A 24,775-nucleotide genomic window follows, 5' to 3' on the forward strand; every position below is an offset into this window, starting at 1 on the left:
CCCATGCAGACTCAGGGAGAATGTGCAAACTCCATAAAGACAGTCGCCTGAATCTAACCTGTGTTTGTGACATTGTGAGGCAGCAGTACTGACCACTGAGCCACCGTGCCGCTGATAAGTTGCTTTAAGAGTCAAGATTATGGGATGTGTTGACTAACTTGCACATCTTTGGACTGTGGGAGGATACGGAGCACCTGGAGGAAGCCTGCACAGACATGGGGAGAATGTGCAAACTCCACACAATCACCCAAGGCTGGAATTGAACCCGGGTTCCTGGCGCTGTGAGGCGGCAGTGCTAACCACTGAGCCACCGTGCCACCCCCAGCAATGACCCATTAAATTAAAGAATGACATTTTGCACTTTTTTACAGATAGTTAATTCTTAAAAGTAGTCCTTCGTTTCACTAACGTTTAATTGGGAAACTTCTCTAAATTCTGGGTACCCATTCAGAGATTGCATTTCTACAGACGGATGAAGTACCGATTTTCCACAGGACAAAATGGTAGAGCACAATATTATCAAGGATGAGCAATTTCCACCATTTAGTGGAATTCTGGCATTGATGTTTTGCAAATTTTCCATTTTAAATATATGTTCCAGCCTTCGAAGCTAGTTCACGGTATGGGTTTTGAAATAAGAATCATCGTAATTCTATCAGTCAATGAGAGCAGGAAGTGACCATAAGAGCTGTAATTTGTGGAGCAACAAGTATGGGAGAGAATCAAATTGAAAATAACTGCTCCTCCAATCACAGGTTCTGTCTGTCTGCTGCTGGATCCTCCAGCTTCACAGGTTCCCTACGACTTGCTATTGCTGTTCCACCAAAGACAATTTTACAAAGCTTATGGTGTAGATGATGCTTTTATAGCCTAAGACTTTTTGCTTTCCTGAAGGAATATCACTGTAGTTCAGAGATATATATGTTTGTGTGTCTGTGTGTAATATATATTATATACATTTGAGGTTTCAACTATTGTGGAATAGATTCTACTGTGATTACAGCAAATGCTACACCTCTATATACGTAAGATATTTTTCAAGTTTTATTGTAGTAAAATTACAATTTATGGTTATAATAGTAAAATTATCCCTCCCTCAACTTTAAAAAAAAAATTGAAACCCCAACCTCCTACATTTGTGTTTGCTGCCACTTTTATGGCATTAAGTTGGCTTTGCATGTTTGCATACCTCTCAAGATGTGGAGAGTTCATTTGATATTTAAATCAGGCTCCCACCGTGCATTTGAAATCCTCGTTTATAATTAATGTTGGCTGACTGTTAAATGGAGACTATAGCAACCAAATTGAGCAGCTGAGTACTTTTCATAAGACTGCTTACAAACTAGAAGAAGCAGGAATGGGCTGCATGGCCGTATTTTGCAAACCTGCTGCTAATTGTGGTCTGTCCTTGCTGCTGTTTCAGTTTGGCTGGCTATTGGTGGGAAATGTAATTAAAATAATGTTGAAGATCCTGCACACAAGTTTTTCTGGGATCTTCCAGGATTTTTGGATTTCCCCACCCAGATGTGTTCATTTTTTATAACTTCTGATGCCTTTGTTTCTTTTACCACTTTTAAAAATAGTCATTAAAGGAATGTGGGCCTTGCTAGCTATGTAGCCCGAAAGAAGGTGGTGATGAGCTGCCTTCTTAAATTACTGTAGTTCATTTGGTGTAGATAGATCCAAAATGATGTTAGGGAAGGAGTTCCAAGATTTTAACTGAGCAACAGTGAAGGAACCGTGATTCATTTCTAAGCCACATTGGTGAGGACCTTTTTCAGGTGGTGGTATTTTCATAAGTCTGCTTCTCTTGTCCTTCCAGATGGTGGTCGTCATGGGTTTGATAGTTTCTATATAAAAAGCCTTTGTGACTTTCTGCAGTACTTTTCAGAGTTTTCAAGGTCCAAGAAGAAGAATATGCTGAATATTGATTTGACATCAGGGTCACCCTGAGATTAGGTATCCTATAATAGCCCAATTTACCTGTGTAGGTGAGATTCCAAAGTATTGTATTCTGCTTCAAAGTGCACGTTTTTATCACGACACTTCATGAATTCCTTAAACAGCTTCCAAAAATTAATGATTCATGTCAGTTAATTGCTGATAGTCTTAAATAGCTTTTGCTAACATTGTGTTTCTTTTTCTCTCGGCAGAATCATAGCAGTCAAGTGTCAAACCTTAGGGAGAGGTTGAAGGTTATGGTGAATGCCTTGACTAGCAAACCAGAAAATGTAGGTGATACAAATGCAATCAGTGGTCAAGGTAAGGAAATAGATAAATGATAAAAATAAAGAGAATAATATATATTTTCTTAAAACTCTTCAGTTTTAGGAATATTTGATCAGCATATTTATATTCAGTGTTTTTCTTAAAAGGCAGTTTTATTTTTGACCCTTTTTCTATATCTGAGAGTTTCCTTCTCTGTTGGGTCACTCTGGCGCATCTGATGTGGGGAGTATCATGAAAGCACCAGAAGATATGATTGTGAACAAGTCTAAGGGCTAACCTGAAATTGCTTGACCCTAGGATTCTTTTGAACAATATTAAAGTGACTAACTATTATTAATAAAATTATTTTAAAGAAAACTTTGAATGCATTTCTATCTCAAAATAGAGAGAAACAGTAATTTATTTTCTTGCCAAAACGCCATTCTAAACATTAAAGATATTGCAATAGGATTTGTAATCAATCCACCTTTTATTCTTTTAAAAAAACACAAGTGTGTGGCTTGTCAAACTTATGCTAAGAAAAGAGACTTAAAGCTGTATTATTCACCAATTTATATATCTACTCCTTTCTAATGCTGAATTGTTTTTTTTTTGAAAGTATGTTGTTTAACCTTTGTCATAGAATAATGCTACTTCCTATCACATGTTTTAGAATACAATTGATGCATGAGCTTTAAATGTAGATTCCAATGTATAAATATTAACTTGTTTATTATTTAAATAATGTTTTGAACTTGTGAAAAAATATCAGTCTGTGCTGGAACAGGTAGAAAAGGATCTTTAGAAGGATAAGTTTTAAAGAAACGTATAGACAAGGACTGTGTAAAATGGATAGAACAAGTTAAAATACAAGTGAACTGGGATGTTTGGAGTAATACTGTCCTTGACTGAGATTGGATGAAAGAAAGAGGGGTGAATTTGGGCTTAAATTTCACTTTTCCCTGATTTCTGGTAACTGTGTGTTTACTTCTGCCTTAATCTGGATAGTACAAATATAAAGTGTTAGTATCTATAAGCATTCTATCCTGACACTGTATGAGGACTGATTTGCCTGGATGTACACTTACCTCTTTACAGAGACAATTATTTGAAGTAGCACGCAAGGAGCTACTGTACATCGAAGTAATTAAACATTTTGCTGCAACTTCCCTCACTGACACTCAAGGGAGCACAGGGTCTTTGCCCATCATTATACAAAAGCTTCTAACGTCTCCCTTGTTTACTTAAGAAAGACCAAGGCTTCATAGTGTAACAGCAATTCATACTTTGGATTTTCCAGTTTTCCCTTGGTGTAGGTTGAGAATTGTCAAGGTATTCTCATTTAATATTTTAGAATGAGGGGAGCTGAGGGTGGAGCAGGAGGAGACAATGAAGGATCAGAGGATGGCAGCCAGACACGGGGAGAAGAACATAAAAAGGGGAAGGTCATAAAATTGGGAAAAAACAGAATTAATTGCAAGAAAAAATGGAATAGGAATGTAGTGGATGAAGAATTAAGGAAATGGGTGAGGGAAGTTAAGGGAGAGTGGTTATGGAAGGGAAGACAGTTGAACTTGGTTTTTAGAGTATGTATAAAATCATTCTAAATTGATCTTAGTTGAAACTTTATTGCTGGAACAGCACAGCAGGTCAGGCAGCATCCCGGGAACAGGAGATTCGACGTTTCGGGCACAGGCCCTTCTTCAGGAATGAGCAGAGAGTGTTCAGCAGGAGAAGATAAAAGGTAGGGAGGAGGGACTTGGAGGAGGGGCGTTGGAAATTTGATAGGTGGAAAGAGGTCAAGGTGAGGGTGATAGGTCGGAGTAGGATGGAGGCGGAGAGGTCAAGAAGAAGACTGCAGGTCAGGAAGGCGGTGCCGGGCTGGAGGGATCCGGCTGAGACAAGGTGGGGGGAGGGGGGATGAAGAAACTGGTGAAGTCCAAGTTCATCCCCTGCGGTTGGAGGGTTCCCAGTCGGAAGATAAGACGCTCCTCCTCCGACCGTCGGGTTGTTGTGGTTTGGCGGTGGATGAGTCCAATGACCTGCATATCCTCGGTGGAGTGGGAGGGGGAGTTGAAATGCTGTGCTACAGGTTGGTTGGGTTGGTTCGTCCGGGTGGCCCAGAGGTGCTCTCTGAATCGCTCCGCAAGTAGGCGGCCTGTCTCCCCAATATAGAGGAGGCCACACCGGCTGCAGCGGATGCAGTAGATGATGTGGGTGGAGGTGCAGGTGAATCTGTGGCGGATATGGAAGTTTCCTTTGGGGCCTTGGAGAGAAGTGAGGGGGGAGGTGTGGGCGCAAGTGTTGCACCTCCTGCGGTTGCAAGGGAAGGTGCCGGGAGTGGAGGTTGGGTCGGTGGGGGGTGTGGATCTGACAAGGGAGTCGCGGAGGGAGTGGTCTCTACGGAAAGCTGATAGGGGAGGGGAGGGAAATATATCCTTGGTGCTGGGGTCTGTTTGGAGGTGGCGGAAGTGACGGCGGATGATGCGCTGTACATGGAGATTGGTGGGGTGGTAGGTGAGGACCAGTGGGGTTCTGTCCTGGTGGCGGTTGGAGGGGCGGGGCTCAAGGGCGGAGGAGCGGGAAGTGGAGGAGATGCGGTGGAGGGCACCGTCGACCACGTCGGGGGGGAAATTGCGGTCCTTGAAGAAGGAGGCCATCTGTGTTGTACGTATTTTGAACTGGTCCTCCTGGGAGCAGATGCGGCGGAGACGAAGGAATTGGGAGAATGGGATGGCGTTTTTACAGGGGGCAGGATGGGAGGAGGTGTAGTCCAGGTAGCTGTGGGAGTCAGTTGGTTTGTAGTAGATGTCCATGTTGATTCGGTCGCCTGAGATAGAAACAGAAAGGTCTAGGAAGGGGAGGGAGGAGTCCGAGACTGTCCAGGTGAATTTGAGGTTGGGGTGGAAGGTGTTAGTGTAGTGGATGAACTGTTCAACCTCCTCGTGGGAGCACAAGGTAGCGCCAACTCCCACAGCTACCTGGACTACACCTCCTCCCATCCTGCCCCCTGTAAAAACGCCATCCCATTCTCCCAATTCCTTCGTCTCGGCATCTCCTCCACTTCCCGCTCCTCCGCCCTTGAGCCCCGCCGCTCCAACCGCCCCCAGGACAGAACCCCACTGGTCATCACCTACCACCCCACCAATCTCCATGTACAGCGCATCATCCGCCGTCACTTCCGCCACCTCCAAACAGACCCCAGCACCAAGGATATATTTCCCTCCCCTCCCCTATCAGCTTTCCGTAGAGACCACTCCCTCCGCGACTCCCTTGTCAGATCCACACCCCCCACCGACCCAACCTCCACTCCCGGCACCTTCCCTTGCAACCGCAGGAGGTGCAACACTTGCGCCCACACCTCCCCCCTCACTTCTCTCCAAGGCCCCAAAGGAAACTTCCATATCCGCCACAGATTCACCTGCACCTCCACCCACATCATCTACTGCATCCGCTGCAGCCGGTGTGGCCTCCTCTATATTGGGGAGACAGGCCGCCTACTTGCGGAGCGATTCAGAGAGCACCTCTGGGCCACCCGGACGAACCAACCCAACCAACCTGTAGCACAGCATTTCAACTCCCCCTCCCACTCCACCGAGGATATGCAGGTCATTGGACTCATCCACCGCCAAACCACAACAACCCGACGGTCGGAGGAGGAGCGTCTTATCTTCCGACTGGGAACCCTCCAACCGCAGGGGATGAACTTGGACTTCACCAGTTTCTTCATCCCCCCTCCCCCCACCTTGTCTCAGCCGGATCCCTCCAGCCCGGCACCGCCTTCCTGACCTGCAGTCTTCTTCTTGACCTCTCCGCCTCCATCCTACTCCGACCTATCACCCTCACCTTGACCTCTTTCCACCTATCAAATTTCCAACGCCCCTCCTCCAAGTCCCTCCTCCCTACCTTTTATCTTCTCCTGCTGAACACTCTCTGCTCATTCCTGAAGAAGGGCCTGTGCCCGAAACGTCGAATCTCCTGTTCCCGGGATGCTGCCTGACCTGCTGTGCTGTTCCAGCAATAAAGTTTCAACTTTGATCTCCAGCATCTGCAGACCTCACTTTCTCCTAAATTGATCTTAGGTTTGTTTCAAAGCAAAAAAAAATATGGTTGCTTCAACTGCAAAAACACCAGCAGGTGTCAGTGGTGATGTTTTTTTTTAAAATCTGTTGCACACTGTTCTTTCTTTAATCTCTGATACCTCTTATGATGTGCTTTCCATTAAAGGGAGCAGTCTACATTCTTAGAGTTGCATAGGATTGAAATGAAGTAGTGGAAGTAATCATTACCGAAATTATGCTACTTTTATAACTTAGTACAATTTGTATTAATTTTATGGCAGCATCCCTTTCGAGCTACTTCTATGAACAGCCCAACCAGATTTGTAAATTCTATTTTTCTCTATCTCCGGATTCTTTTTCTGAATATTAATATAGTGCCATCATCTGGTTGGTAAATAATTTGATAATTGGTATGTCTCTTCCTCCTGTTGTTAGTTGTAGGCTTGATTTATATTTACAGGCTATCTGATAGTAATCAAGGCAATCATTTTTACTGTTTTGGCTGAAGTTGTAAGATGTTTCATACGGCACAGTGGCTCAGTGGTTAGCACTGCTGCCTCGCAGCACCAGGGACCCGGGTTCGATTCCAACCTCTGGCGACTGTCTGTGTGGAGTTTGCACATTCTCCCCGTGTCTGCATGGGTTTCCTCTGGGTGCTCCAGTTTCCTCCCACAGTCCAAAGATGTGTGGGTCAGGTGACATGGCCATGCTAAATTGCCCATAGTGATAAGTGCATTAGTAGGGGAGTTGGTGAATGGATTTGGGTGGGTTACTCTTCGGAGGGTCGGTGTGGACTTGTTGGGCTGGAGGGCCTGTTTCCGCACTGTAGGGAATCTAATCATACAGGCTTTCGAGCAGCCATGGAGGTATTTCTAGGGAAATTAAGGAAGGCGAATGGCACATTTTCTACATTACATAGTTCAGTTTCAGTTGTTTACGTTGATTTCAGTTGTTTTTTTACGTTTTTGATACTGGCACGTGTATTAATCGTAGTTGTGGGTATGTTTGTCGAGCTATGAAGTTGATTTGCAGGTGTTTTGTCCCCTGTCTAGGTGACATCTTCAGTGCTTTAGAGCCTTCTGTGAAGTGCTTCTGTACTCCAACTTCTGGAATTTATTTGGTTCCGGTTGCTGGCTCAGGTTGTTCACTGTAGTAGCTGGTATATTGGGTCTCGATCTATGTGCTTGTTGATGGAGTCCGTGGATGAGTGCCATCCAAACATTATATAGGACAAACAGGCAGACACCTAGCAACCTGCATCCACGAACACCAGCTCTCCATTAAATGCCACGACCAGCTGTCCCTAGCAGCCATATACACATGATATGGACCACAAATTCGACTGCGATAACAACCATCAGAGGACAAGCCAATCAGAGGACAGCCAGAGAATTTCTAGAAGCATGGCGCTCATCCACGGACTCCATCAACAAGCACATAGACCTAGACTCAATATACTGGCCACTACAATGAGCAACCGAAAGTAGCAGGAACGGAACCAAATAAATTCCAGAAGACACAACACAACATCACTTTACAGGAGGCTTCAAAGCATTGAAGATGTCAGCTAGACAGAGGACGAAATGTCTGCAAATCAACTTCCCAGCTCGGTGCACATACCCACAATTATGACAACTGGCTCGCGAGCTACAAATCCTGATGCAAACCTTGAACGTGTATTATTATTTTGTCAACTTAAATTGCAATTTGCTTTAATTTAGAAGCTAATGGCAATTTTTGCATTATTTAAATTATGGGAATGCCAAACTACTAAGTTGATGTATCACTATCTAATTTTTAATTTGAATTTTCCTTTTGCAAGACATTTTATGTCAGCTGTAAGATATTGAGGTATAAAATCACTATAGTGTATACCAAAATTTATAACTTATTGATTGTGACTTTACTACCAATTCAGCTGTGTATGTATCACAGGTTTCTGTTTGTCAATCATTTTTAGAAGTGTAATAAGAATATTCTCTAAGTACAGTATATAATGCTTCGATTTACAGTATATTTGTGCATCTGAGAGGTTCGATATTGTTGAGGGGAAAAATTGTTTTCCTTCACTGTAGTTGTGTGTGCATGTTTTTGAAATGGTGCTGTTATTGGAGCATTTTCAGCTTGCTGAATATATTGGTTTGTGTTATGATTTCAATAATGGCAGCCATTGGTTTAAATTACAGTGGTTCTTAACGTACCAGAACTGCACTAAATATTAGATTGCATCAGATATAGTTGAAAGCGTGCAATTGTTTTGAATTGAGTTGATTTCTGGTTTTTAAACCATAAATATATGAAAGGAAGTTAAGTTGATTAGATTATAGTTATTAAATATGTTCACTTTAAGTACAAAATGTTCTTGACTTGGAGAAACATGCAATATGAGTTTGGAATTTTATGACTTGTAATTTGACATTGGCTGCTTGTGCCCCATGCTAGAAATAGCAAAATAGGATGATAAAACTGGTGAATGTGTGGCTGGAAAGTTGGTGCTTGAGGATAGGCTTATAGTCCTGGAGTATTGTGACTGGTTCTGGACAAGGTGGAACTTGAACAAGCCATAATCAATTTGCATGTTAACAAAGACAGGGTCAGTGTTCTTGTGGAGTGGTTTGTTAGTGCTGTGGGAGAGAATTTAAACTAAGCACTTGGATAGGGACCAGGATGTAGCATTAGAGAAGAGAAATTAAGCGCACAAAGGATTAGATGAGATCTGTTGCTGGAGCAAGGGAAATACATTTTCTGGAGTAAGGTTTAGAGAAAGCACTAAGATGTAATTGAGTTTTGCAATACATAGAGGGCAGCACGGTGGCTCAGTGGTTAGCACTGCTGCCTCAGCGCCAGGGACCTGGGTTCAGTTCCTGCCTCGGGCAACTGTCTGTGTGGAGTTTGCACATTTTCCCCATGTCTGCGTGGGTTTCCTCTGGGTGCTCCGGTTTCCTCCCACAGTCCAAAGATGTACAGGTTAGGTGAATTGGCTATGCTAAATTGCCTGTAGTGTTAGGTGCTTAGTCAGGGGTGAATGTAGGGGAATGGGTCAGGGTAGGTTGCTCTTCGGAGGGTCGGTGTGGACTTGTTGGGCCCGGATCTAATCTAGATGCAAACACACAGCCTGGTAGATAAGGTGGGTGAGCTGCAGGTGTGGCAAGAGACTTGAGAAAGTGCTGTTCAGAAAAGGGGGGGACATCTTACTCCTGAAACATCCTGGATCAAGGCATTTAGGGAAGCTAAGTAAGATTCAATGTTTGTGAGAAGATTTGTAGCTCGGGTGCTCATTGTTGTGGTTCTGTTCGCCGAGCTGGGAATTTGTGTTGCAGATGTTTCATCCCCTGTCTAGGTGACATCCTCAGTGCTTGGGAGCCTCCTGTGAAGCGCTTCTGTGATCTTTCCTCCGGCATTTGTAGTAGTTTGAATCTGCCGCTTCCGGTTGTCAGTTCCAGCTGTCCGTTGCAGTGGTTGGTATATTGGGTCCAGGTCGGTGTGCTTATTGATTGAATCTGTGGATGAGTGCCACGACTCTAGGAATTCCCTGGCTGTTCTCTGTTTGGCTTGTCTATAATAGTAGTGTTGTCCCAGTTGAATTCATGTTGCTTGTCATCTGCGTGTGTGGCTACTAAGGATAGCTGGTCGTGTAGTTTTGTGGCTAGTTGGTGTTCATGGATATGGATCGTTAGCTGTCTTCCTGTTAGTCCTATGTAGTGTTTTGTGCAGTCCTTGCATGGGATTTTGTACACTACATTGGTTTTGCTCATGCTGGATATCGGGTCCTTCATTCTGGTGAGTTGTTGTCTGAGAGTGGCTGTTGGTTTGTGTGCTGTTATAAGTCCTAGTGGTCGCAGTAGTCTGGCTGTCTGTTCGGAAATGCTCTTGATGGATGGTAGTGCGGCTAGTCCTTTGGATTGCGGCATGTCTTTGTTCCGTTGTCTTTCCCTTAGGCATCTGTTGATGAAATTTCGCGGGTATCTGTTTTTGGCGAATACATTGTAGAGGTGGTGTTCCTCTTTTTGCAGTTCTGGTGTGCTGCAGTGTGTTGTGGCCCTTTTGAATAGTGCCTTGATGCAACTTCTTTTGTGTGTGTTGGGTGGTTGCTTTCGTAGTTCAGGACTTGGTCTGTGTGTGTGGCTTTTCTGTATACCTTTGTAGTGAATTCTCCGTTCGGTGTTCTCTGTACCATCACGTCTAGGAATGGGAGTTGGTTGTCCTTTTCTTCCTCTCTAGTGAATCGGATTCCTGTGAGTGTGGCGTTGATGATCCGGTGTGTGTTCTCTGTTTCTGTGTTTTTAATGATTAGAAAAGTGTCATCCACATATCTGACCCAGAGTTTGGGTTGAATTTGCAGTAAGACTGTTTGTTCTAATCTTTGCATTACCACTTCTGCTATGAGTCCAGAGATGGGTGAGCCCGTGGGTGTGCCGTTGATTTGTTCGTATATTTGGTTGTTGAATGTGAAGTGTGTTGTGAGGCACGGGTCCAGTAGTTTGAGTATGCCGTCTTTGTTGATAGGTTCACCATCCTGTTGTCTGTTCTGTATGTCCAGCAGGTTGGCTATTGTTTCTCTGGCTAGAGTTTTGTCGATAGAGGTGAACAGTGCCGTTACATCGAATGAGACCATGGTTTCTTCTTTGTCTATGTGTATATTTCTGATATATCTGGCTGGCTATATTACTTTGGTAAGCCACCAAGACTGGTTGGGGTGCACCAAAGAATGCTGAGAGAAGTGAAGATAGAAATTGAAGAAGTAATAGCACCATGCTTTTAAGAAGAATTGTAGCTCAGGTTGAGGTTCTGGATGTAGGTTTGCTCGCTGAGCTGGAAGGTTCATTTTCAGACGTTTCATCACCATACGAGGTAATATCATCGGTGAGCCACCGAATGAAGTACTAGTGGCATGGCCTGCTTTTTCTTTGTGTGTTTAGATTTCCTTGAATTGGTGATGTCATTTTCTGTGGTGATGTCATTTCCTGTTTTTCTTGGGGGAGGGCGGGTGGTAATGGATCCCATTTACCACCCCCTGAGAAAAAGAACAGGAAATGATGCCACCACAGGGAATGACACTGCTACAGGGAATTATATCATCAACCCAAGGAAACCTAAGCATGTAAATACAAACCCACCATGCCACCAATGCTTCGTCCAAAGGCTCGCTGATGATGTTACCTACTATGGTGAAGAAACATCTGAAAACGAACCTTCCAGCTCAGCAAGCAAACTACATCTAGCAATAATGTTTTCATCCTCCTTGGATGGTAGGACTATTGGATTACAGATGTTTAAACTGTTTTTTAAGGATGAACCCAGTAATTGCTAACCAATCAGTTTAACCTGAATGATAGAAAAGCTTCCAGAAATAGTTAGGATACAATAGCTGCTTGGACAAATGTGGATGAATCAAAGAACAACGTTTGATAAATATTAGATAAGGGCAATGTGATAAAGTTTCAGAATTGTTGACAGTGGTGCTCAGGTGTTGACAGATGCACTTTTTCATGGCGGTTTAGAGCCTTTGAGTAGTTCTGGAGATGAGCAGTTCCGTGCACATTCAAAACATGGGTAGAAGAAAGAAGAAAAAATTGCTGTTGCCTCGTAATACAAGTCCAGTTCACAGAAAGACAAAGCCATCCAGAAGGCCAGGCAGTATGTGCAGGTTTAGTCGGAACAAAAGGTGCTGTAAGACCATAAGTTTTTAAGAAATCGGAACACAAGTACCCCGTTCTATCCCGCTCCACCATTCAATGGGATCATGGCTGATTTCACATTCTTCAATCCACTTTACTGCCCTTTCCTCAAAACTCTTCATTCCCCTCCCTGATCAAAAATCTATGTATCTCAGGCTTAAATATAGACAAGGACTCTGGCCTCCACAGGTCTCTGTAGAAAGGTGTTTCAAAGATACTTAACCCTCTGAGAGAAGAAATTCCCATTTTATTCTGAGACTATGCCATCTGGACCTAGACATTCCCCTGAAGGGAGACATCCTCCCAACATTTATCATGTCAAACCCTTTAAGAATCCTCTATGTTTCAACAGAATCAACTCTTCTGAATCCTAACCTGTTTAGCCTTGGCTTATGGACAGTTCATACCATCCTAATCAGCATTCTCTGAACTGCCTCAAATGAAGTGATATCTTTCCTTAAATAAGGGAACAAAACTAGTTTGTGTTCCAGATATTGTCTCACTGGCAGTTTGGACAGTTACAAAATTTCCCTGCCCCTTCAAATAAGGGCCAGCATTCCATTAACCTTTGTAATTATCTTGTGCGACTGTTCTTGCTCTATGTTCTGTGCACAAGAATCCCCGGTTGCCTTGTGTTGTAGCTTTCTGCAGTTTTGTTTTCAGTTCCAAAATGAATAACTTTTCACTTTCCCACATTACACTCCAACTGCCATCTTTTTGTTCACTTAATCAATCAACCCCTCTAAACTATTTGTACCCATCTTGCAACTTGCCTTTCCACCTATTTTTGTCATCTGCAAATTTAGTTACAGTACATCTGCTTCCTTCCTCCAAGTATTTCATATACGTTGGAAAGAGTTGAAGTCCCAACACTGATTCCTATGGACTCCCACTGGTTAAAGGTTGCTAACCTACAAAAGAACCTCTTATGCCCACTTGCTGTTTCATGCCGAACCCCATGGCCTCTTAACTTTACCTTTTGTAAGGTACCTTGTGAAACACCTTTTAGTAGTCCCAACACCACACATCTACTGGTTCTCCCCTTTCAACGCTGGTTGAGACTTCCTTGAAAAACTGTAATGCTAGTCAGACATGATTTTCTTTTCATGAAGCCAAGCTCTGCTTGAGTAGTTTATGATTTTCCAAATACACTGCTATTACTTGCTTAATTGATTCCAACGTTTTGTCAATAATACCTATTCGGCTAATCGGCCTATCAACCTGTTTTTTGCCTCCCTTTTTTTAAATAGGGGTGTTATGTAGAACAGAGTACAGCAAAGTACTAGCCCTTTGGCCCTTGGAGTGCTGACCTTTTATCCTACTGTAAGATCGAACTAACCTACATACCCTTCATTTTACTGTCTTTCATGTGCCTATCCAAGAGTTTCTTAAATGTTCTTAATGTATCTGACTCTACCATCACCACTGGCAGTGCATTCCCCGCACCCACAACTCTGTAAAACCAATTGACCTCAAAACTCCCCTAAACCTTCCTCTGGTCTTCTTCAAATTATGCCCCCTTGTGATAGCCATTTCTACTCTGGGAAAAAGTCTCTTGACTATTCACTCTATCTATGCCTCTCATCATCATGTCCACCTCTATCAAGTCACCTTCTCATACTTCTTCACTCCACTAAGAAAAGCTCAGCTCCTTCAACCTTTCTTCATAAGATGTGCCTTTCAGTCCAGGCAGTATCCTGACAAATCTCCTCTGTACGCTCTCTAAAGTTTCCACATCCTTTCTATAATGAGGCAACCAGAACTGAACACAATTTTTCCAAGTGTGGTTTAACCAGGGCTGTATAGAGCTGTTACATTAGTAGTATTCCAATCCTTCTATACTTATCCAGAATCTATTAATTTAGCAGTCTCCAACAGATCAAGGTTGATAAAAAAATATGTCCTGAAGAAGTCAATCTCAGAAGCCAAAGCAGTTGGAAACTTAGTGTACAGAAAACCCATGTGCTTGCTCTGAAAATTTTTAGAGGACAAACAATCCTCCAGTGATCACTATGCCAACTGAAAAAGGAGCTGTAAAGGAGAGATGGGTTGATCCCTCCATGAGCTTTGAGTTTCTCTAAGAGTTGTGTTCCCAATGTGAAACCCAACTTGATAGATAATCAGATTTATTTTTTACAGCTTGCTTATCATAGTAGCTAGTCACTAAATATACTCACAAGACTGCCAGTATTCTTTTAACAGAAGGCACAAGTTTATTACAGAGGGAAAAAAAAACTATGGAACGGTCTGAACAGCAAAACCGATTCAAACTTTTTCCCAACAATATCCTTCATAGATATTTAATCCTGGTAAAATATCACTTTTGTTTTAATTTTAAGATTTCTTGCTGAATTAATGGTTTCTAGTTTTTATGGACTAGAAGCTTCTTTCCAGTCCTATCAGTTTGGGTTTCTTTTAGTTCTATAATCTGGAGTCGTCTTGAAAATTCTCACAACTTGGAGATTTCTACCAAATAAATTCTCACTCTAGATGCTTGTACTAACTACCCTGTCTTTTGGCTGCTATGAACCTGTTCCTTTGAACATGAGCCTGATTCTGATTTCTGTCTGTCTGTCTTTCTGTGACTGAACTTTGTAAATATTCAGTAGTTAATTCCACAGTTTTCTAAGTAAGGTATTTAACTTGGATCAGATGCTTTCTTGGGAATAATGTTTTTAATTCACTGTTCCAAATTACTTTATAGCCTCTTTTTTTAAAAAAAAGTCACTCACAAAACTGAACGAAAATCAATATTACCAATACTTTCAGATTGAAATTCTTGAATGATAATATAGTATATATGTTTATCATCCCATCAACTGGGCTCATATGAGCAAATTATGTTTAATTAATCTGATTGACATTTTGATGTGACAGTAGAACAAGTTGATAGGTAATATGGTTGATGTTTTGCATATGGGCTTTCAAAAGATTTGGACTTGTCAGCATTGTTCAAGTCCATGGAATAAAAAGAACAGTGGCAGCACGATACAAAATTTGCTGAGTGAGTGGAAGCTGAGTAGAGTTGAACATTTGCTTTGGACTGAAGGAGAATGTATTTTGGTGTTTCCCACATGTTGGTGTGAGGACCATGGTCTTTGTTGATCTGTATTAATCACTTGGACTTTGGTGTCTAGGGTGCAAATTCAATTATGGAAATATGGCAATACGAGGAGGATATTCACAGAATTTGAAAGCACACAGACTGATGTAATAGTTGGGTGTCTGGCAGTTTAAATTGCAAGATAATAGAGAAATGGCCAGAGAGTGGGATTGACTAAACTACTCTTGCACAGATCTGGCAGAGGTGTGATCTGTGACTTCAGTATTGACTACAATAAATCAATAAAGGTAATGGTCCTTGCGCTAACTTCTAGAAAGCATCAAAGTATGCTTTCCTCTGGTCCAAAAGATGATGTTCAGCACTACTCAATTTCCTGTCACTCCGCCGATCTTGTACCTGGCTGCCACTGTCCCTTTTATTCCATGAGCATAAACAATGTGGACAAGTTGAAGTTTTTTTTTGAAAGTCCAAATGCAATTTTGATTCTAAGATCATTATGGCTTCCACTTCACTGAGAAGCTTCAAACCTGGTTTCTTTGTGCTTTATTTTGAGTGTGTATGCCTATTTACTACATGTCCTGGTTGAACAGAAAAGATATTTGCCTAACCAAATCTAATCCTTGGTTTTATTCTTTTAATGTATGTGTATTTAATTTAATTTCTTTTTCTAATGTGCATGTGTGTGCCTCAGTAAACACATGAAGTGCTGCGTTATTTGAGAAACATGGGCCCCATAGGACCGAAGACACACTCCCTATTCTTGAGCACCCCTCAGGGAGCTTGGATAAAGCTGCAGAGACCCTCAAACTAATTTCACTTGGCACTGGTTTTGACTGTCTGATACCAAAGACGGAGGTGCCTGAGAGGTTGATGCTGGTTCAACTCTGTATTTGTGTAACATCATAACTGACAGTAAGGAAGATGAGCACTGAGGTGAGACCTTGCTTTTAACTGTGCCAAATAAATCACATGTTCAGCTAGAAGCATGGCAACAGAACATTGTTGAACTTCTTGGACTTGAGTTTGAGACAGTGAACACCCATTCTACAGCCTGATTGCCCATAGCTTCAGACCATATCTTGAAGACTGTATATAGTTTTGATCTCCTTATTTAAGGAAGGATGCAAATATAATGAAGCTGATTCTGAGGAAGTTAATAGAAGAATAGATAGGATAGGCTTGTTTCCACTGGAGTTTAGAAGACGGATGGCTGATTGGTACATAGCCTGATAACTTAAGACAAATCGATAGACATTTGGTCTAATCAAAAAGAAGTTAGTTGGCTTAAAATGCATTATAATTGAAAATTTTGATCTTAGATCACTGCATCTTTCATCATCAATACTTGTTTTGTTTGGAAGGTTATTGTAAATATTCAAACTTAAAGACTTTCAGTCTTATAAGTGGTATTTGCATTTTGCATAATTAATTTGGCATGAAAATTATTCCAGAAAGGTATTGGAGATTTCAGTGAAAAGGAATGTGATCACACTTAGGTTACTCTGCTCTTAGCTGGTGCATTTTTACTTTGATAGATCTAAAATTTGCACTGGATCACTGAATTACCAATTACGAGCATAGAAGCAGAAGAAAACCATTTAACTCGTCAGATTTGCTTTGCCATTTAATTGTATCATGACTGATTCTGAAGTTTAATTTAGATAATTGTGAGGTATTCCATATTGGTAAGGCAGGACTTATACACCTAATGGTAGGTGCCTGGGGACTGTTGCTGAATGAAGAGGGGTGGAGTTACAGGCAGAAAGGCTAGTGAGGAAGGCATTTGCTACACTTGCCTTTATAGGAATTGGGATGTCATGTTGCAGCTGTACAGGACATTGGTTAGGTTGTTTTTGGAACATTGTGTTCAATTTGGGTTTCCCTGCTATAGGAACGATGTTGTGAAATTTGAAAGGGTGCAGAAAAGATTGACCAGGATGTTGCTGGAGTTGAATGGTTTGAGTTTAGGGAGAGGATGAAGAGGCTGGGGGTGACCTTGTAGAGGTTTATGAGGTATGGATAGAGTAAATAAACAAGGTCTTTTCCCTGGGATGTGAGAGTCCACAGCTAGAGGGCGTAGATTTAAGGTGAGGGGGAAAGTTACAAAATGGCCCTAAGAGACAACTTTTCATGCAGGGGATGTGTGTGTGTGTATAAAAGAAGCTGCCAGAGGAAATGGCAGCGGCTGATACAACATTTAAAAGGTGTCTGGATGGTTACATGAATAGGAAGGGTTTAGCTGGATATGGACCAAATGCAGGCAAAAGGGATTAGATTATTTTAGAATATCTGGTTGGCATGGATGGGTTGTTCCGAAGGGTCTATTTCCGTGCTGTACAAATGACTATCTACCTCATTATTTGCCTTCATTGCCTCCATATTCCTTTGTCATTAGTCTCCAGAAATCTATTCATTTCTGTCTTAAGCATCCTCAATAATGGAGAGAACTGTAAAGATCTCAGTCTTAAATGATCTACCCTATGTCCTGAGATCAAAGTCCACTGTTTTTGGACTGACCACTTGGGGATGTATCTTATCTACGTCCACCTTGCCACTCACTGAAAAAATTTAATAAGTTGCAATGAGGTTACTCTTGTTCTTCAAAACTCTAGAAAATGCAGGTCAAAGTTACTTCAATCTCTTTTTGTAAAACAATCCAATCTTGCCACCCCATGGATAAATCCAATGAACTTCCATTGGATTCCCTCCATGATAACAAAAAGGATAAAATTAGGTAAGGGAGTGAAAACTACAGAACATTCAAGATGAGGTCTCATTAAGGCACTAAACAACTGCAGAGCTGAAAATGTGTTGCTGGAAAAGCGCAGCAGGTCAGGCAGCATCCAAGGAACAGGAGAATCGACGTTTCGGGCATTAGCCCTTCAGGAACACATTTTCAGCAACACATTTTCAGCTCTGATCTCCAGCATCTGCAGTCCTCACTTTCTCCACTAAACAACTGCAGCAAGGCATCTTTCCTTCTGTACTCAATTCCTCTTGCAGTATAGGCCAACATGCCATATGCCCTCCAAATTGCTTGCTGCACCTGCACACTAGCTTTGTGTGATTCATAAGCAGAGATATCCTTCTGTATCCCTTTGGACGCCTGTGCTGCCAATTCCTCAGCATTTGAAAAATATTATACCTTTGATTTTCTTGTCAGATGGAATACAATTTGAATATGTCCTAGCCCATTCACTTAGCCTGTGCAGGTTATCTTGAATGCAGATTTCTCCAGCTTTCTCATTTCCCCTCCCGCCACCTTATTTCAGTCCCAACCCTCGGACTCAGCACTGCCTTCTTGACCTGCAATCTTCTTCCCGACCTCTCCGCCCCCACCCCCTCTCCGGCGTATCACCCTCATCTTAACCTCCTTCCACCTGTCGCATTCCCAACGCCCCTCCTCCTTACCTTTTATCTTAGCCTTCTTGGCACACCCTCCTCATTCCTGAAGAAGGGCTTATGCCCGAAATGTCGATTCTCCTGCTCCTTTGATGCTACCTGATCTGCGCTTTTCCAGCAACACATTTTTCAGGTTATCTTGAAGCCTCAACCTGTGTTCCCATCCACTTTGGTGCTGTCAGCAAATTTATAAATACTACAATTGACCCCCACATGTAAAAAATTTACATAGACTGTGAGTAACTCTGAACCTAGCACTGATTATCACAGCATTCCACTAGTTGAGGCTTGAGAATAATCCATGTATTGTTATTTTCTGCTTTCTGGCTGTTAAACAGTTCTCAATTCAAGCAACTATATTTCCTCCAATCACAAGTATTCTAATTTTATTTACTAACTTGCAGCGTGGGACCTTATCAAAAGTCTTCCAAAAGTGTAAATATTACCACATCTACTGTTAGTTCTTTATCAAAGCTAAAGTAATATCCTCAAAATTTATCACACGTTATTTCCCTTTCATTAATCCACATTAAGTCTGTCTATTTTTACCATTCATTTCTAAATGTCTGGATCCAGAACATAGAATAGTACAACACAAGAACAAGCCATTCGGCCCACCATGTCTGTGCTGAATATGAAGCTATCACACACTTTATTATGGATGTTACCATTCTCCGAACTCTGTCAAACTAAAAGGTCTGCAAATTTCTATTTTGTCCTTTTCTCTTTAAAAAAAATCTGCAGAACTTTGAAAGGTAACTACCAATGTATCCACTATCCTTCTAGCCATATTATTCAATGCACTGAGATGAAGCTTATCTGATCTAAAGGATTTATTAAACTTCAGTCCAGTTAACTTTGAAGTTAAAAAGTTAAAAGTCAATGCAGTCCTTCCAGATCATTGGACTGTACTATCATTAGAGATGTTGGTTTAACCTGAGGCTTACTGCCTCAGGTGAGGGAGGAGTATTTCTATAGCATTAAGAACACAAATAACATGAGAAGTAGGAGAGGAGTAGGCCATTTGACTCCTCACGTGTACTTTGCCATTCATCAAGATCACGGCTGAACTGCCTCCTCACTTTTTTCATGTCAGCTCGGCATAACGCTCAACTCCCCAATATTTTTAAACTATCGATCTCCTTTTACATACTTTAAGTGATCTAGCCTCTACAGCTCTCTCAAATTCCAGGTATTCACTACCCTCTGAGAGAAAAAAATGCTCTGCATCTCACTTTAAAACGAGTGGCCCCTTATCTGTAACTATGTACCCTTGTTTGAGACTCTGAGTGCAAACATCTTAGCAGCATCCACCCTATCAAATCTCCTCAGCATCTTACATATTTCAGTAAGATAGCTGCAAATCTTCTAAACATTAGTGAATAAAGGCCTAACCTCTCTTTTGATTATGTTAAACGTTTCTAAACGTCCTTAATAATGAGCTCTAGCATTTTCCCAACAACAGGTATTAGGGCAATTAACCTATTGCTTCCTGCTTTCCTCTTCCTGTCTCCCTTTCCCTGACAATAGGTTTGTCACATTAATGGATTTCCAATCTACTGAAATTCAGTGATTTCAGGAGTATTTTATTCACATGCCAGGGACTTCCATGAGTCAACAGCGATGTTTGAATTTATTTTCAAGGATTCTTTTAGTACATCACTGTTTTATCTCTTCTTCTCAGAGTCTGAGTTGAGATCAGATAGAACATTTGCTTCAGTCTGGTATCAGGCACGTGCATGTGTCCCATTTAGCAGAAATATGTTCAGTTAAGACCTGATTTCATAACAACAGGCAGTGAATGAGTAGAATAGCCTATCTAGTGAGGCAGTAGAAATAGAGAATGTTATAGTTTTCGGGAGTATTCAGTAGGTTTAGCAGACAAAATACTTTAAAGAATACAACTGCTGAATAAATGGTTCTTCATGGATGTTGGATATATTCAGAGGGGACCTTTTTTAAGGGAATTTGTGTAATGTGCAATTATGGCTTGTAAAATCTTGTTAATTTTCTAGTGCCTTTCCTGAAATACTTAACTTTTTTTTTCTTGTCTCCCAAGGAACTGGTATTATTAAGTGATGAGGATTGGTCATCCATACATTTGTACTGTCTAGTATAAGGATGGACAAATGCAGCTATTCAATACGGGTGAAATAAAAGCCCTATTTAGAAGAGAATACAATGTCAATTAAGCAATGAGAAAATTGCATACTGATTCCTCCTTGTTATTGACATTAGTTTAAGGAAAGAACATACAATTGACATTCAAAAGAAAAGCTTGTTTGGAAAAGGAACAACTAGGTTAATTAAAGAACCCAGCTGAATCCTTTGTAAAGTGATGTGACCAATTTAAGGTTAAAGGTGTCTATATAACAAGAGTCAGATGACAGAACCTGAGATTATAAGATTGATCTTTAATTAAATTGAGAGCAGGTGATGTTTGAAAATAAGACATGGAACGTTCATAGCTGATAGGTTTTGAAAGCATGTAGGATTGATTAAGCCATTTATACTGTCAGTGCAGACGGGTTCATCAGGTAGGAATCAGCTGCATATAAAAGCAAGCATGAATGCTGTTGCGGTGCAGTGGTAGACCCACCTTCCACAGAAGTGTAATAATGTGTTCCCACGTAGATTTTAAAAATACTTAAAAGCAAATAGACTGAAACAAGTAAAGTGTAATGAATTTGTTAACACTTAGGGTAGCATGCTGTGTTCCATTCCCTAAAATGATGCTTTGACACATTTTGTGGAGTTGGATGGTGATAGAATACATGTTTTTTTTCTGTAATTCCCCAAGTTCTTGAATTTAGATGTTCAATGAGAAAGAGGGAACAAGGTAAACACAGAAAATCATTCCGTCTACCTTGGTTCATCTATCCAGAATAGAAAGACAATTGGATTTGTTCATCGAAATGTATTCTGAAGGAATGATCTGCTTCTTATGGCTACTTAGATTCAAAATGCTGATTGCGTATGGAAAATTTCTTCCACCCATTTTGGGCTAAGCATTTTTGTTCTGGTGTGATGATTTTGCATTTGCAGTCTGAGGAATGGAAAGTTTTTTAGGAATAGGTTGGATTGTGGTTAAAATATTACAACAATTGTTGCTATTGATTTGAATTTCCTATTGACTAACAGCATTAATGGCAAAAAAAATGGTAGAGAGAATAAATTGTCAAACTGAAATCCTCAATTTAACCAGATGCTGATATGCAACTTTGGAAAATTGATCTTGAAATGCGTAACGAGAAAAAGGCAGAAGACACTGAAGTTTAATACAAACTTCAAGTGAACAAATACATTCAAGGGTAAAAGGAAAAGTTGCACAAATAAATAAAAACTGACAGGAAAACAACATTGCAATTAAACTGATTATCGTTTGAACAACTGAACTAATTCAGTAATTCTGTGCTTTTAGCAATAGCAACTTTTATAGCTTCTTTAACAAGGTGAATCATCCCAAGATACCACAAACAAAATTTGACACTAAACTATGAAGAGGTACTAAGGTGTGTGAGAGAACTGGTCAAAGAGGGAAATTTTAAGGAGTGTCTCAAAAAAGGTAGGTAGAGAGGTTTTGGGGAGGAAATTCCAGAGCTCTGAACACACAACTGCTGGTAGTTAAAGGATTAATATTGGGCATGCTCAAAGCTAGAATTGGACGTTTGGGGTTGGGACACTTTGCTTGAAAAGGATGTAACATAGGAGCGCAAGAACCAGGAGCAGGAGTAGGTCTTCGAGCCTGCTCTGCCATTCAATAAGATCGTGGCTGATCTTTTCATGGCCTTACCTGCCCTCTCACTATAACCCTTAATTCCTTCACTGTTCAAAAAGCTATCCATCTCATCAGTGTGCTTAGCTCAATTTACACTGCAATTACTTTGACAAATCTATCTCGTAAGCTGTAATGAAGGAGGAGTGATTAGATTTTGGAATCCACACAACAAATATACAGCAGATCAGGCAGCATCTCTATTAAGAGGAAACTGAGTGAATGTTTAAGAACAGACTCTTCTCAATATTTGATTTAGGTTTGAAAAATACATGCAAAATTGTTCTTATTTTAATTTACATTTGTGTGCATTGTTCAGTTGTAAATTTTCATGTTTCTTTCCTTCCCTCTTTTGTGAGGATTAAGTCGGTTCACTTGACTTCAGTGACTTGTTTCTGCTAGAGGGTAAGGACTATGGTTGTGGATTTTCTTCACTGATTTTCCTTGAGGTCCATGGTTATGTATTTATGAATACAGTCAAATCTTCTATCATGCGATGTTTGACTATATAAAAATCACGCAGTAAAAGTAGCACTTAGTGTTGGCAATGCAATTGTGTTAAAGCCAACATACACTTTAAAAGTTTGTTTTCGAACCAGCGTCCTGTATTGGTCAGTCGTGTTACAGCCAATTTGCATTGATGAAACGCATGTTGTAGTAGAACGACCTGTAGTTCCTTTTGCAGATATAGAATCATATATATGTACAGCATGGAAATAGACCATTCTATGCCGATCAGCTATCCCAACCTAATCTAGCCTCACTTGACTCCCCTCCCCCGGCCCCCGGCCCATATCTCTCTAAAGCCTTCCTATTCATATACCCATCCAGATGTCTTTTTAAATGTTGCAATTGTGCTAGTCTCCACCACTTCCTCTTGCAGTTCATGCCATACACGTACCACCCTCTGCATGAAAATGTTGCCCCGTAGATCTCTTTTACATTTTTCCCTTCTCACCCCAAATCTATGCTTTCTCGTTCTGGACTCTCCAACCCCAGGGAAAAGACTTTGTCTATTTACCCTAACTATGCCCCTCATGATTTTATAAGGTCACCCCTCAGCCTCCGACACTCCAGGTAAAACAGCCCCAGCCTATATAGCCTATAGCTCAAATCCTCCAAAAGTGGCAGCATCCCTATAAATCTTTTCTGAACCCTTTCAAGTTTCACAACATCTTTTTGATCGGAAGGAGACCAGAATTGCACGCAATATTCCAACAGTGGCTTAACCAATGTCCTATACAGCCGCAACATGACCTCCCAACACCTGTACTCAATACTCTGACCAATAAAGGCAAGCATACCATACACCACCTTCACTATCCTGTCTACCTGTGACACCACTTTCAAGGATCTATGAACCTGCACTCCAAGGTCTCTTTGTTCAGCAACACTCCCCAGGACTTACCATTAAGTGTATAAGTCCTGCTAAGATTTGCTTTCCCAAAATGCAGCACCTGGCATTTATCTGAATTAAACTCCATCTGGCACTTCTCGGCCCATTGGCCCATCTGATCAAGATCCGGTTGTAATTTGAGGTAACCTTCTTCACTGTCCACTGTGCTTCCAATTTTTGTGTCATCTGCAAACTTACTAAGTATACTTCTTTTGCTCACTTCCAAATCATTAAAATAAATGACGTAAAGTAATGGATCCAGCACCGATCCTTGTGGCACGCCACTGCACACAGGCCTCCAGTCTGAAAAAACAACCCTCCACCTGAAAAACAACCATCTGTCTTCTACCTTTGAGCCAGTTCTGTGTCCAAATGGCTAGTTCCCTCTGTATTCCATGAGATCTAACCTTGCTAACCAGTCTCCCGTGGGGAATCTTGTCAGATGCCTGACTGAAGACCATTGAGATCATGTCTACAACTCTGTCTTCATAAATACTCTTTCTTGTTGAAGAAACTCTGTGAAGTTTGTGAGACATGATTTCCCCCACACAGTCATGTTGACTATCCCTAATCAATCCTTGCCTTTCCAAATACATGTACATCCTGTGCCTCAAGATTCCCTCCAACAACTTGCCCACCACCAATGTCAAGCTCACCAGTCTATGGTTCCCTGGCTTTTCCTTACCACCTTTCTTAAATAGTGGTATCACGTTAGCCAACCCCCAGTCTTCTGGCACCTCACCTGTGACTATAGATGATACAAATATCTCGGCAAAGGGCCCAGCAATCACCTCCCTAGCTTCCCGCAGAGTTCTAGTATACACCTGATCAGGTCCTGGGGATGTATCCATCTTTATGCATTTCAAGACATCCAGCACTTCCTCTTCTGTAATATGGACATTTTTCAAGATGTCACCATCTATTTCCCTACGTTCTCTCTATACATTGATAGTAAAATAAAACCTGATTTTTAGAATACTAGAACCTAATTCAGATGTAAAAGGAGAAATATTTTTCATGCAAACTAGATTCAATTAAAATGCTAAATTATCTTTCCTTTAGCGTCAGAATATCCAGTTGCAATTTTACTGACAGTTCATCAGGATAACAAGATTATACGATATTTATGTGCAGCTTTATGGTTATGATTGAAACTCCAAAAGAGAAACATCATAAATACTTAGAGGTACA

The 24,775-nt window shown here is 41.3% G+C and overlaps 1 protein-coding gene across 1 annotated transcript in view; it reads left to right on the plus strand.

Annotated features, from left to right (window-relative positions):
- Positions 1 to 24,775, plus strand: part of efcab14 (EF-hand calcium binding domain 14) — a 100,987-nt gene that overhangs the window by 58,276 nt on the left and 17,936 nt on the right. The window contains exon 8 of the mRNA XM_043699330.2: positions 2,154 to 2,262. Within this exon, the coding sequence (XP_043555265.1) occupies positions 2,154 to 2,262 (109 nt within the window). The remainder of the gene's footprint in view (positions 1 to 2,153; positions 2,263 to 24,775) is intronic.

The sequence above is a fragment of the Chiloscyllium plagiosum genome, unplaced genomic scaffold (assembly GCF_037043375.1).
Source record: "Chiloscyllium plagiosum isolate Xiang-an unplaced genomic scaffold, Cpla_swu_hap1 HiC_scaffold_9, whole genome shotgun sequence".
In the NCBI taxonomy this organism is placed as follows: Eukaryota; Metazoa; Chordata; class Chondrichthyes; order Orectolobiformes; family Hemiscylliidae; genus Chiloscyllium; species Chiloscyllium plagiosum.